The sequence below is a fragment of the Notamacropus eugenii genome, chromosome 5, assembly GCF_028372415.1.
Source record: "Notamacropus eugenii isolate mMacEug1 chromosome 5, mMacEug1.pri_v2, whole genome shotgun sequence".
NCBI classification, from domain to species: domain Eukaryota; kingdom Metazoa; phylum Chordata; class Mammalia; order Diprotodontia; family Macropodidae; genus Notamacropus; species Notamacropus eugenii.
This window is the reverse complement of record NC_092876.1, coordinates 86,887,078-86,900,022: the sequence shown is the minus strand read 5'-3', so window position 1 is coordinate 86,900,022 and position 12,945 is coordinate 86,887,078. Positions and strand designations below refer to the sequence as shown.

At 34.7% G+C, this 12,945-nt stretch overlaps 1 protein-coding gene across 1 annotated transcript; it reads right to left on the bottom strand.

Annotated features, from left to right (window-relative positions):
* Window positions 1–419: 419 nt before the first annotated feature.
* LOC140507513 (vomeronasal type-1 receptor 1-like) lies at window positions 420–1,337 on the bottom strand. The gene has a single exon (XM_072615578.1). It carries the CDS (start codon window positions 1,335–1,337, stop codon window positions 420–422), a length of 918 nt encoding a protein of 305 aa, XP_072471679.1.
* Window positions 1,338–12,945: the final 11,608 nt, after the last annotated feature.

Here is a 12,945-nt window from a genome sequence, read left to right as displayed (position 1 = left end):
TTTTAGGAAAGACTTTGAAAACTGATGGATTCTAATGGATTATCATCTGAGATGATGAATGATAGAAACATGAAATATCATACAATTTTTAGGCATTTACCCCGAGGAAGGAAAGTCATGTAGTTTCTAGTTTGGTATTGCTATTGCATGAGGTACTAGATATATTTCGGTACAGACAGGTTCCTTTATTATCTCTTTGGAATATAACTCTAGTATTGGTATAGAGGGATTAAATAGTGTTTACTAGCAAATTATTTGGGAGACATAGTTCCAAATTTCCTTCCAGAACAGCCTAACAAATCCATACCTCCAAGGTTTTATTGCTGTTCCTGATTTCATGCAGCTCAAGAAAGACTGATCATTTTCCTCTTTTATGATTTTAGCCATTTTGATGGGTTAGGTGAATTTCATAAGCTGTATCAGAATTGTATCATCTTTTCCCAGAGTGTCAAGAAATTTTTATAGACATGGGAGTCACTGACTATTAGAACAAAAGAGCTACAAGCTGGGAAGCAGGCAGCCAGGAAGGCAGAGATGTGAAAGAACCAGGAAGATTGTCCACTGGGAATACACAATATTAAGATACAATTCAGAGAGTAAAAGGAGACAAACAGGAAAACGAGCAACAGGATTGTTTGGGTGGCTCTGGTCTCTGGGGAAACACTATGGGTGAGATTGTTACCATGAATGTACTGCACTCTTTTATGGTGTCTATGCAAGAAAAAGACCATATGTCCACTAGTTCTCAACATGAGTCCTATACACAATAAGTCAGGAAGGAAGACTGTGAGAAGATGTATGGCAATATTAAGTGGAGGTGGAAAGGGGGCAAAACAATAAATGTAATCTTGTCCATCAGTGATATTTTTGTTTCCCAGTGGACCTTTTATAATTGCAAGAATCATGATATTTTTCAATAGATTGAAGGCCCAACACAAGAGAAACAATGAGACAATACACTTTGGGGATATAACTTTAAGTTTTGCCCACCAGGAGTTTCTAGGGCTTAACGTGATGGCTTGGAAGCTACTCAGGAGGCAGGTAGTACAGAGGGAAAGATCGCGGGCCACTTTGTGAAAGTAAAAGATAAGTTTACATCCCACATCATCCAAAAAATTGGTGAGTCCCAAAGTAGACATTGTGTGAGGAATCCCTTTGGAGAGAAGCACCAAGTCATTCACAAAGGCCAGATGGGTGAGAAGCAAGTCAATGGGCCTCAGCCTGGGACCAGTGAAGAAGGTGATGGTATAGAGACCCAAGAGGAAGGAGTTCCCCAGGACCCCCAGTCCAGTCTGAAAAAGAAAAAAGAGCCCCAGTGCTATGTCCTTAGAAATCATTCTCTTTTTCATTAATAGGAGTATAAAACAAACAAAAGCAGTTGACCTGTGCTCAATCCTAAATTTCAAGCTGTAGAGTATATTTCCTGAGATGAAGGAGGCATTTTCTATGTCCAATACAACTACTGTTTACTCCCATACAGGAAAAGAAAATGTAGAGAATGTCTCTTAAATTGTTTTCGTATGGATATTCAGGAAGATATTATTGATAGGAAAGCTCCTAATGTTTTGTTTAGTTCTTCATTTGTAAAGAGTTCTTCTTTGATACACAGATTGACTTCTTCTTAGGTGAAAGATGTAAATTATAAAAATCCCAATAGCACCGAACCTAACATAGATGAAGATGCTCATGACAGAGAGACCACTTGGTTCAGAATGTGAAGTCAGGAGCGCTTAAAATGTAAAATCTACCATCCTACAAATTTTTGCCTTTGAGTAAGATGTCTGTCACTGGAACCAGTAACTCATGAGTATTACATTTTGTCATTTCCATCTAGAAAAGACAGAGAAAAAACAATTTAGTATTTACTTGACCAGCTTACTTTTGATGCTATTCTTGTAAATATATTTCTGTTAGTTTGCACCTTAATGAATATATATTACATATGGAATTGTTATTCATATAATGCATAAATGTGTATATTTGGAATGTATGTGCATGTATACATTATACCTGCATATATACATATATAAACATACATAAATATTCTAATTTCATAATAGACAAAAGTTAAAAGAGGCCCCTCATATTGGGGTATATCAAAACAGATGTAATATGATTATAATTGAATGTTATTGTGACCAAAAAAAAAATGACATTACCTTCTGAAGAAATTTTTGAAGCATTGTATATACTACTGTAGATCAAATTTATGAGAGATGGGGGGTAAATTTTATACAACTAAATTTTAGAGAAAACAACTTTGAGACACTTTGAAACCAAGAAATGCAATAATATAACATGAATCCTGAAACCTAAAGCTAAATAATATTCGCCTCTCTACCCCCATTAAAATATTTATGTGTATATGTAGATATGTGAGTATATATGTATGTATATATGTACACATATATACAAACATATACACATATACCATAATTCCTATTCTTGTTTTTTTTTATTTTTTCAGGATATAAGTTTAATAGTTGTATATCACAATCAAAGTGCACGTATATTTTAATAATTTAGAGGAATTATTGCAAATTGATTTCCAGAATAATCTAACAAATTCACATGTGCACTATTATTTTTCTTCTTTTCTGTAACATCTCCTTCACTCCTCTTCTTCATTGTGTCATTCGCCCTGATGGGTTTGAGGTTGAATCTGAATTCCTATATTTCTTTACTTATTAGTGATTTAGATCATTGGTCCATGCGATTTTCCATTCTGTGGATTTTGACTTTTGAAATCTGCCTATGTGTTATCGTATAAGTATCTATATTATTAAGCTGATTTATTTCATAAATTTTCATAAGTACCTTATATCTTTGATATGAGCCTTTTATGAAGGAAACTTGTTTAAATATATCTTTTTAAACTTATTTCCTTCCTAGTTTTAATTTTATTCAATAGTTTTCTCTAAAACATTTCAATTTTATGGAATGAAAAACTTGCATTTAATGTTCTTCTCCTCTTTCCCTTTTGATATTTCATGATCTCTTCCCTTTTTCATAAATTTTTAAGGTAATTACTTCCTTGTACCTCTAATTTGTTTATGATGTGACTTTATATATTTGGATAATATAATGTGTAACTTTTTATATTTAGATAATATAACCATTTAGACCTTATACAGGCATATATTCCAATAGCTACACCACTCTGCATCTGGTGCTCTATCTGGTTTCAACTTCATGGAAGGAGATGCCCTTTCCAGCTTATACTCATCACCTCTAATCTTATCACCATACTATGACCTCAAGCCTTGATTGACACTACCTTCTCACCCTCCTCTTGTCTCTGATTGGAGGCTACAGGGGAGAGTGAAAAACTACTCCAATTGCCTTCCTATTAGAGCACAAACAAGATTATGGTTCACTCCACTCTGAATCTGGTATGCTGCCTAGGTTCACACAATAACATGGCCCCTGGTGTCCCATTGTCCGTCCCCCCTCCCCAGCAAATTGTTTTACTACCTCCCTTACTTTGCAACCATAATTTTCTGTATATTTTCTCCCCACTGTTATTATATTGTTAGAAACTTGGAGGCAGTTACAGTTTTATTGTCTTTTTAGTGTCTCCCCACTGCTTACCACACAGTAAGTGCTTACTGAATGTTTATTGTATTGGATTGAATTGGATTACATCTATTGTGCAGTACTGATTTAAACCTTATTTGTGTCAGACTGCTGTCCAGTTGGGTCCTTGGTTCTTATGAGATAGTGCTTTGTTTCTCAACTAACTTAGCTTTGAGTTTATTGAACACATGCTACTAGGGTTATCTCTCTCTCTCTCTCTCTCTCTCTCTCTCTCTCTCTCTCTCTCTCTGCATCTCTGTCTCACTCTCCTTTTTAGTACAATTTGAGATGTTGCACTGAAACATCCTTTTATTTTCCCTCTTTTTTATTTTTATTTTACCCTTGTGGTTCTTGACTTTTTTCCCCTTTTTATCAATGGCATGGTTCGGAGTGGTAAATCAATTTAGTTGTAAAGATTATAATTTATAATCACACAATGTGTGTATGAGTAATTGATGTTTTCTATTGACATTTTTTGAAATTTCTACTAAGAATTTTATAAATAGATATCTCAAAATCAGAGGTATAATCAATTTTTTATGCTTCTTTTGTTATTTTGAATGCATCTTCAATTCTAGTTCTTCTCCCATTCCCCAGTGGCTGTGTTCTTCTCTTTGTCATCACAATTTAAGCCTTCTTTTCACTCAAGAAGTTCTTTCAATATACTGGACCTTCTCACCCCAGAAAATTTCTTCACCATTCCATCCGCCTTCTTGAATTAGTTGGGTTTGCTGTGGAGGCCTCAGTTTTTTTGTGCGAGGAGAAGATATTGTATTGTATATATTTCATTCCTCCCTGGTTACCATTCTGACTCTCATAATCCCCATGATTACCACTTTTCAGTATACTCTTTTTAACTTCCTTTTACATTTTACATTCCCCTTTTGGATGTAACCTCCTGGGGGTAGGAATGGAAATTCTTTTTGCATGTATTTAGATGCTCAACACTATGTACATTATGTACCACACAGTAAATGCTTAGAAGTTTATGGCCTCCCTGAATGCCTAGTTTTGTGTGTAACATATGAGCATGCTGATGATTGGTGTCAACTTGTACTGTGTCCTATAATTATCTTTGGTTGACATTTAGGGTTTTATGAGTAAATAGTCACATTACCTATAGAAATAATACTTTTATATTCTCTTTACCTATCTATATTTCCTCAGATTTTTTTAGACCACATTAATATACCTTGCACTTTAAGGATTATGTTAAATAGAAGGGGTGATAGTAGTCATCTTTGTTTTACACCTGATTTTTTGGAAAGGTCTCCAACTTTTCTCCATCATATATTAACCGTTATTTAGGTAGACAATATTGACTATGTTAATGAAAATTCAATTTTTCCAATAGTTTCTGGATTATAAAGTCATATTGTTGATTTATTTAGCCCCAAATCCTTTAGCATCTGTAATACTTTTTTACTCATTATATTGAGAAGTATTATTTTACAGTTATCATTGTGATGAAAAACCTTGCATTGCTAATTTAAAAACTATCTCGTAGTTCATAACTTCTCTACTTTCTTTTTTAGCCTACTTATATAAATTGTTAAAAAGATATCATTCTAATGAATATTAGCATTCTCATTTCATACTTTTCTATCCCTACTTACTTTTTATTTTGTTTAGGTATCAAGAATATGTTTGTTGGTGATATGATAAATAAGGTGAAGGATTAGACATTTTCTTTGATGCCAAATATCTAATACAAATATTATGCAATAAAGGAAATTAATTTCAGATATCTTAATGATTTAGGGTATCAGAATTCAAAAGGAATGCTATAGAGGTCTGCATTTCGTATTGAAGAAGACTGCTCAAGCCAGGACAGAAGGGCAGTCATTTCTTCAACCCTCCAGACTATGAAAGCTCCCCATGGCCACACAATCAGCATTGAGATGGACAGCTCTCTGTATTGCCAAATTTCTCTATAGAAGAATTAGGAGCAAAGGGAAAGAAACAGGAAATGTGTCTAGGTTAAATGTTAAGCTCAATATCTATGTAATCACCAACTCTCCTTCTCACAAAGCGTCAGGGATTTAAAATTCAAAAGCAATTATCAAAAAAAGGTGAAAATAACACTAGGATGATAGCTCTGGACTATAGAAATAAGGAATAGAGGAAGTGACACAATTTGTGTGGTGTGTCTACAACGTGTTCCACTAAGTTTGAGGAAAATGCTTTGCATGCAGCCAGAGTCACTTCTGTCTATCCAAAACTCACTTGAGGCAGAAACTTAAGCAGGTGAACTATGAATTATTCAGTATTAAAGGAGAGTGAGAGTCTTTGAGAGTCAGCACTAAGAAAATCAAAGTCAGAAGAGACACATCCAGAGAGTTACAAAGTAAGCAATAGAGGAAAATAAATATAAGAGAAAACTGAAATCACAAAATATCTCAGAAAGAAAAAAGAAAAATAAAACTACTTGAACACCAGGAGATAAATCAAAAAGGAAAACAGTAATAGCAGGAAAAAATATGGCCTACAGCTCTATTAAATGAGTTTAGACATCTAAGGATAATTCCAGCAAGAGAAAAATAAAATTAAAAATTATCCAATGTCTAAGGAGACATGAGACTTGTTGGAATTAGAGAAGTACATGAAACCACAGCAGGCCATGAATGAGTTGTTCAAAAGAGAAATGAGAACTTCAAAAGAAGAACTTCTGTCTTGTAGATCAGTAATAATGGGTCAAATACAAAAACAAAAATCACTCTACACTGTCAAGTTTCCCCGAAGAAACAAAAGCATGAGCAATGAATTGGGAATACAAATACACAACAGTGAAAGTCAAGTTAGAAGAAGTAAAAAATGATACCATTAACACACATATGCTCACTACAAAATTATAGTATGCTGATTTTTAAGACAGAAAGTATGACAACAAATAAGAATTATAGATCTCTAAGGAAATGGTGACAGGACAAAAGACTTTGCTTGCACAATGCAGGAAATAATAAAAGAATTGTCTAGAACTTTTGAACATGGAAATACCAAATAAAAAAATATCATAGATTGTCTGAAGAGGGAAAAAGAACTCAAGACTGAAATTTCCAAGATACATCATTAGTAAATTTCACAATTCACTTCAGAAACCAGTTCTGCCAATAATCAGAACAAAGGTTTTTAAACACAAAGACAAAAAATAGAACTTTACATAACATAAAATCGCCATTAAAATGAAGGAGGGAAAGGGATGATTTGTTCCAAAGAGCAATAGAATCTGAGCTCTGTTACACCCTCAAAAGCAGCCCAGAGTAATCTACCCAGCAAATGTGAGTTGAACTAAAAGTGTAGAATGTGTAGATATTCACAAAGGGGCATTTGAAATATTCTTAGGAAAAAATCCAATCTTTAGTGATTATTTGCTTCTCAGATATATCAATCAATAGAAAAATGTAGAAAACCTGAACAAATAGAAAAACAATAGCATCAGAACAGCAGAGAAACCAACGAGAAACTTCTTTCCAAATATAAACAGAAAGAAGGGGGTAACATCAGAAGTCAGGTGGAGGTAATGGGGCAAAGATAGTATGTGTAAACACATTGATGGAAGATTAATCAATATGCATGTGTGTATCTATGCATGCATGTATGTATGTATGTATGCACAATGCATTTAATATTCACATGTATGTAAGTACACAGACAGTTGTCGATACATACAAGTATTATATGTACACGTACATGATTACACATACATCTAGAGTGGAACATTACAAAATGGGAGAGTAATGAAAGGAGAGGAGTGAAAGAGGGAGAGAGAATTGAGTATGTGTTTCTCTCATGGCTAATCAAAGTTTAGAAATGAGTGGAAGCTGACCCCTCTCATCTGAGAAAAAGAAGAGTCTGCAGAGGAGTAGATAAAGAAGTGAGCAGAAGTATGGAAAGGGAAGGGAAAGGAGGGAAGACTTACTTTAGTAGTGGGTAGAGGTTCCACTGAGGAAGGCCTTTATGAATGAAGAAATGTGTTCTCCGAAAGGAAATAAGAATTTGGTCCAAGGTCGAGTGTGGGTGGTTTGGTACTTGAAAAAACCACTTGTCTTTTTCAAAAACTTTGGATTCCAGCAAAAATGGCCTATTTTTCTTACCTGACAAGTTCCCATCTTCCTTTGCTTGCACAGGCTGACTTGGGATGCACTCTCTGCTAACGTGTAGAACTCCTAAATGTGTGAAAGCCTCAGTACAAAATCCTTCTTGTGAAAATATCCCCAGCTGCTGATAGTACAGAATGACCTCTGTTTGTGTGTGTCTGTGTGTGTGTGTATAGAGAACATTTATATACATTTATGTATGTTTGTAATATATGTTTAATCTGTATGCTGTGTATGTTATATTTGCTTGTATTTGTAAGTGCTGTTTCCTCCAAGTATAATAGAAATTCTTTTAGGTCAGGGTCTTTTCCTTTGTGTTTTTTCATGCACAGTACACACTATATTGGGCAGCTAAATGGTTCAGAAGATAGATTGCCCACCCCAGAGTGAGGAGGTCCTGAGCTCAAAATCCACTTCAGACATTTACTAGCTGGGTGACCCTGGGCAAGTCACTTAACTGCGTATCTCAGTTTCCTCACCTGTAAAATGAACTGGCAGAGAAATTGCAGACCATGTTTGTATATTTGCTAAGAAAACCTAAAGTGAGGTCGTGAATGATCAGACATGTGTAACTGACTAAGTTACAAAAACAATAAACCAACCATACTATGGGGGCAAATTAAGGCATATGGGTATCATTTTTACTTGAAGGAATTAAAGATTTTGGAAGAGTTTAAAGCATATAGAAGAGAAAGGATGGAACCCAAGGGGGTCCCTCATCCAGAAAGTAAAAGAGCCGAGTACCTCATTCTGATGATGCACTTAGAGATGAAATAAGCAGAGTAAGAAAAAAGCATATAAAAAACACAGAAAAGACATGAAAATAATATTTAAAGAAAAAAGGATGCAACACAAAAAAATAAGAATGAGGATCATAGTTATGCTCAGAGAAAGAGGGAGATGAAACAGTGTCACCCTGAGATCACTGGAGAAAATCCCAGATCTCTTTTCACATACTTTTTCAAACATTTTGCCTTCTTAATGAAAAGGATTCTGAATTGCCTTGAAGACCTGAAGAAATTCATTATCATCCAAACCCTTCCTCTGAGGTTTGAAGATAAACATATACCTATCACACTTACCTTGCATTGAGTCTCAGCAATTACAAGAGAGTACAGGACTGGATACACTGCAAGCCACATGGTCCCTATGTACGTGTGTGTGTTTAGGACTGCATAGGAGTGCACCTTTTATGGAAATGAAGCTCTGTGAGCTTCCCAAGAACTATAATCATCCAGTCACCTGTAAAGGGACAAGACAATCTACAGGCTGTCGAGGGATGTCTCAGATAAAAATTAACTTTTGTCTCAAGTGCAAATTATCAAAACAAATTACTGATAATTAATAAGAATTCCCCTCAGCCTTGACTAACAAAGAAAGGGACAGGCCAAAACACTAGTCAGTGTCAGTTGGGGAAGAAACTTTTCTGAGGTGCTGGAGATGTCAGTCAGTCAGGCCACCAACCCAGGGAGAAGCAGAGGACATTGAAGTACCTAAAATGAAGTCCTCTGTACCACTGTCCTTGGCTTGATCTTGCTCTTGAGCAATCCAGGTAGTGATCTAGAAAAAAAAAAAAGTTCTTTCACATGGTTACATTCATGTTTCTTTCTACTTTTTAAAAAATTCTTTAATTTTCAATTTATGGAACAAAACTTCCATAACAGTATAATAAAACATGATTGCACATGAAACTGGAAACCTATGATGCACAACTTGATATTCTCCCCACATACAGAAAAAGACTAGGAAAATTTTTCACCATCTCTGGAGTCAGACTCATTTCCTTTCTTTTCACCAAATTTTTGAAGAGATTGGAGATGATTTGGAGCAACAGTCTAAGGAGTTATGTCTGTGGTTGGGAGACTAGAGGATCTGAAAGTCAGTATTGATAGCCACACCAGACAACCACACCTAATATCATGTATGTCAAGGCTGCCTTCAAAAAAAGTTGAAGAGGAGAAAAAGGAGTCATTATTGCCCACCAGGGACCAGACCATGATCTAAACATAAGTGGTACACATTCTGCATGACAGACAAACCAAAGACCTTCATTAGAAGTAGTAACCAAGGTGACTGAGCTCAAAATAAGTACAGAGTTACTGTGTATACCAATAATCAATTTATCTCCAAAGGTATGAATGAATGTATTGTCAAGTGGAAAGAAAATGCCTGGAACACAAGTAAAATTATAGATGTTCTCCACAAAGACCAATTCACTACATTTGATAATATGACTCAGGACATGAATGTTGAGTAGAAGTATGTAGCTGCTCATTCAAAAATTGAGAACAATGCTGAAGTTCAAAGAAAACTCAATCAATACTTTTCAGATGGTGAAATTTAAAATGTCCTTCTTTTTAACCCTGCAATATAATCTCCAAATCAATTACTTTACCCCTTTTCCCCTCCTTGTGTTGTAGCTGTCTTCCATGGCTCTCTTTAGCTGTTTTTTTCATATGCTTTCTTGGTTTTTCTATGTGCTATTTTAATTTTTCTTCAGTAATATAAAAACATATATACTATACTATAAACATACTATCAATAACTGTAGAAATTGTTCACATGTACTAATAGTAAGAGAAAGGCAGACATCCTCATCTCTGTCAGATCCAACTGAACTCTTGATTTGCTCAAATCTTTCCCCAAAGACTGCTGGACTGCTCACATAACTTTGGTGTAATGGGAGTCACCAACTTTTCCTTTAGGTGAAATATACTGGAAAACAAATCTTGCTATCTGCCCTGACATTGCTTTCTAAAGACTTCCTGGCTTTACCATTTGCCCTGCTTCTATGTATGCCCAACAGTATCCCAATATCATCTGATCTTCTGAAAAACTAAAAATGCCTGTCTGGGACATGTAGTCTTCCCCTCTGGTGCATTCTTTTGACTTTTAGGACAGAGAACTTTTAAAAAGTCTTTTCATTTACCTACCAACTGAACTCTACAATATGTTGTGCTCCCCCCACAAATTGTGCACTTGACCATGTTCTGTCATTTTGTACTTGTCATAGTCGACAGTACTGAGCATAGTACTTAGAAAGTAGTAGGAATAGGAATTCAATAAATGTTTTTTCATTTAGAAATTTACATAAATTTCTTTTTTTTCTTCCCTCTCCTTTTCCACCCTCTAGAGATTGTTACCGTTAGACAAAAATGGGCATGTGTGTGTGTGTGTATATATATATATATATATATATATATATATATATATATACATATATATGTAAGTATGTGAATATATGTGAGTGTGTATGTTTGTATGTTAATATACACACAAACACACTATATATATATACATATAGAGTTATTCTATGCATACTTCTATTTATCAGTTCTTCCTTTAAATGCAGACTATCTTTCTTCATATGTCCTTTATTTTTAACTTGTGTATTTATAAGTCAAAATCATGTTTTCACTCAAAGCTATTCTTAAAATAATATTTTCTCAATTGCTAAGAGAACTGACAAATGCTATCAGATGAAAATTTGCCCAGGATCCATGAGAAAGAGTTCCATTTTCTAAGACAGTATCTGAGTTAATGGACCTCATCCTTTGTGTATCACACCAGGTGTGACAGCTCTTGATACAGAGGAAAAAGGTCTTCTCAGAACAAAGAAAACTATCAGATAAACTGATTATCAGGTGACCAACATCTCCCACTGTCTTATTCCTCTATAAGGAGTTTTATCTCTGACATTAGCCACCAGTATTGCTTCAAACTGTGATTCATATAATTTCTATGTAAATAAAATTCTATGATCTCTTACATTGCTTCCTCTTTCTGTATCATTGTTTCTACATCTTTTCATAAATCCAATTAATACTTCCTCACTTTCTCATATGAATTCTTCCCCTCATCAATCACCTCTTTAAGAAGGCATAATATATACTGGAAGCGGGGGGGAGAGAGATTACCACATATCAAAGAGGGACAGTTTCCCTTATAAATAAAACCAAAGAGACCCAAAGGAAAAGCTAAATCAATGAATTTCCCATTTATAAGTCTCATCTCATACAGCAGTCAGGAGGTGGAGGGGGAACCATCTGATGGATCTTTCTGGTCTAAGCACCATTTAAGTCATCTCTAGCAGTATGTCTTCTGAGCACCTTCTTGGGGAATCTTTCTTGTCCAATCTCCTACAAAACTGATCGTGACATAATTTTAAATTACCATTCAACCTTTATCTGATTATAATTCTTATAAAATCAAAATTGAAACCTTGACCAATTGTCATTATTTAAGTAATTCAAATTAGAATCGAGTATTTTATACTTTCTCCTAATATATTATTATTTTCCCCATCAGGAGGAGGATATTTGGCTAAGGAATTAATATCAGGCTCCAATACATGTGTAAATACATTGAGTAATAAACTTTTAACACAGTACATATCAAGTCATAAAATAATTCTAAATTCTGGTCACATTATGCTTCTTTTAAAACATTTATAAGAGATCATAAAAATATTCTTCTTTTAACATTAACTAATTGTAACAGAACTGAGATAAGTATGACATTAACTAGATGGCAGAATAATATCTTTTTTTTCACAAGCACTTGACCTAATTGTCTCCATAACATTGCTAAGAATTAGGGGACCCTAACTTGTACAGAAATACATACTAGTGGCAGATGTCAAAGCTAAATAGTTTGTTGTTGTTTGGGCTAAAATCCTAAGCCTAATAACCCAATATTTTACTTACATTTTACTATAGTAACTTCAGAAGTTCCAGTACCAATCGATTATTGAATAGATAAATTATTTTGCTTACAAAACTTTTGATTATAGAAAATTGCCATAAAAGAATAGGGACATAACTAAACCAGGCAATTCCAGGTGGAAGTTGTGTAGACTGCCAACTGTATTCAGCCAGGCTTAAAGTCATTCAGGTGTCATAATGGGGAAATTGAGTTAGGAGAATGCTGCCTCAGTTTGTGAAGGATAGTCATTCCTCCAACCTTTGCATGAGAAGAAATCCAAGGTTCATAGTTCACCCTGTTGCTGGCCTCATGGATCAGTGACTCAACAGAATTTCTTGCTATCTATATCTGGAGTCAACCTCAGAAAAACAGTGAGTTAACAGTTTCACAAGTCTTGAAGAGCAAGTACCAATAATCAGTTTCAGGTGTGAGTATAGGCTCACTTTTTTAGGCAACGTCTTCAGAGTGAGCCTTAAATAACTGTATTCTACACTTGTTCTACTTCCTGATTAAATAACAATATAAAACAAATTTCCTATTGAGATCATATATTATTGCTCTAAAAGAT

Bases quoted from the DNA above. Each gene is read 5' to 3' on its own strand.
- LOC140507513 (XM_072615578.1), bottom strand. From the start codon at position 1,337: ATGATTTCTAAGGACATAGCACTGGGGCTCTTTTTTCTTTTTCAGACT.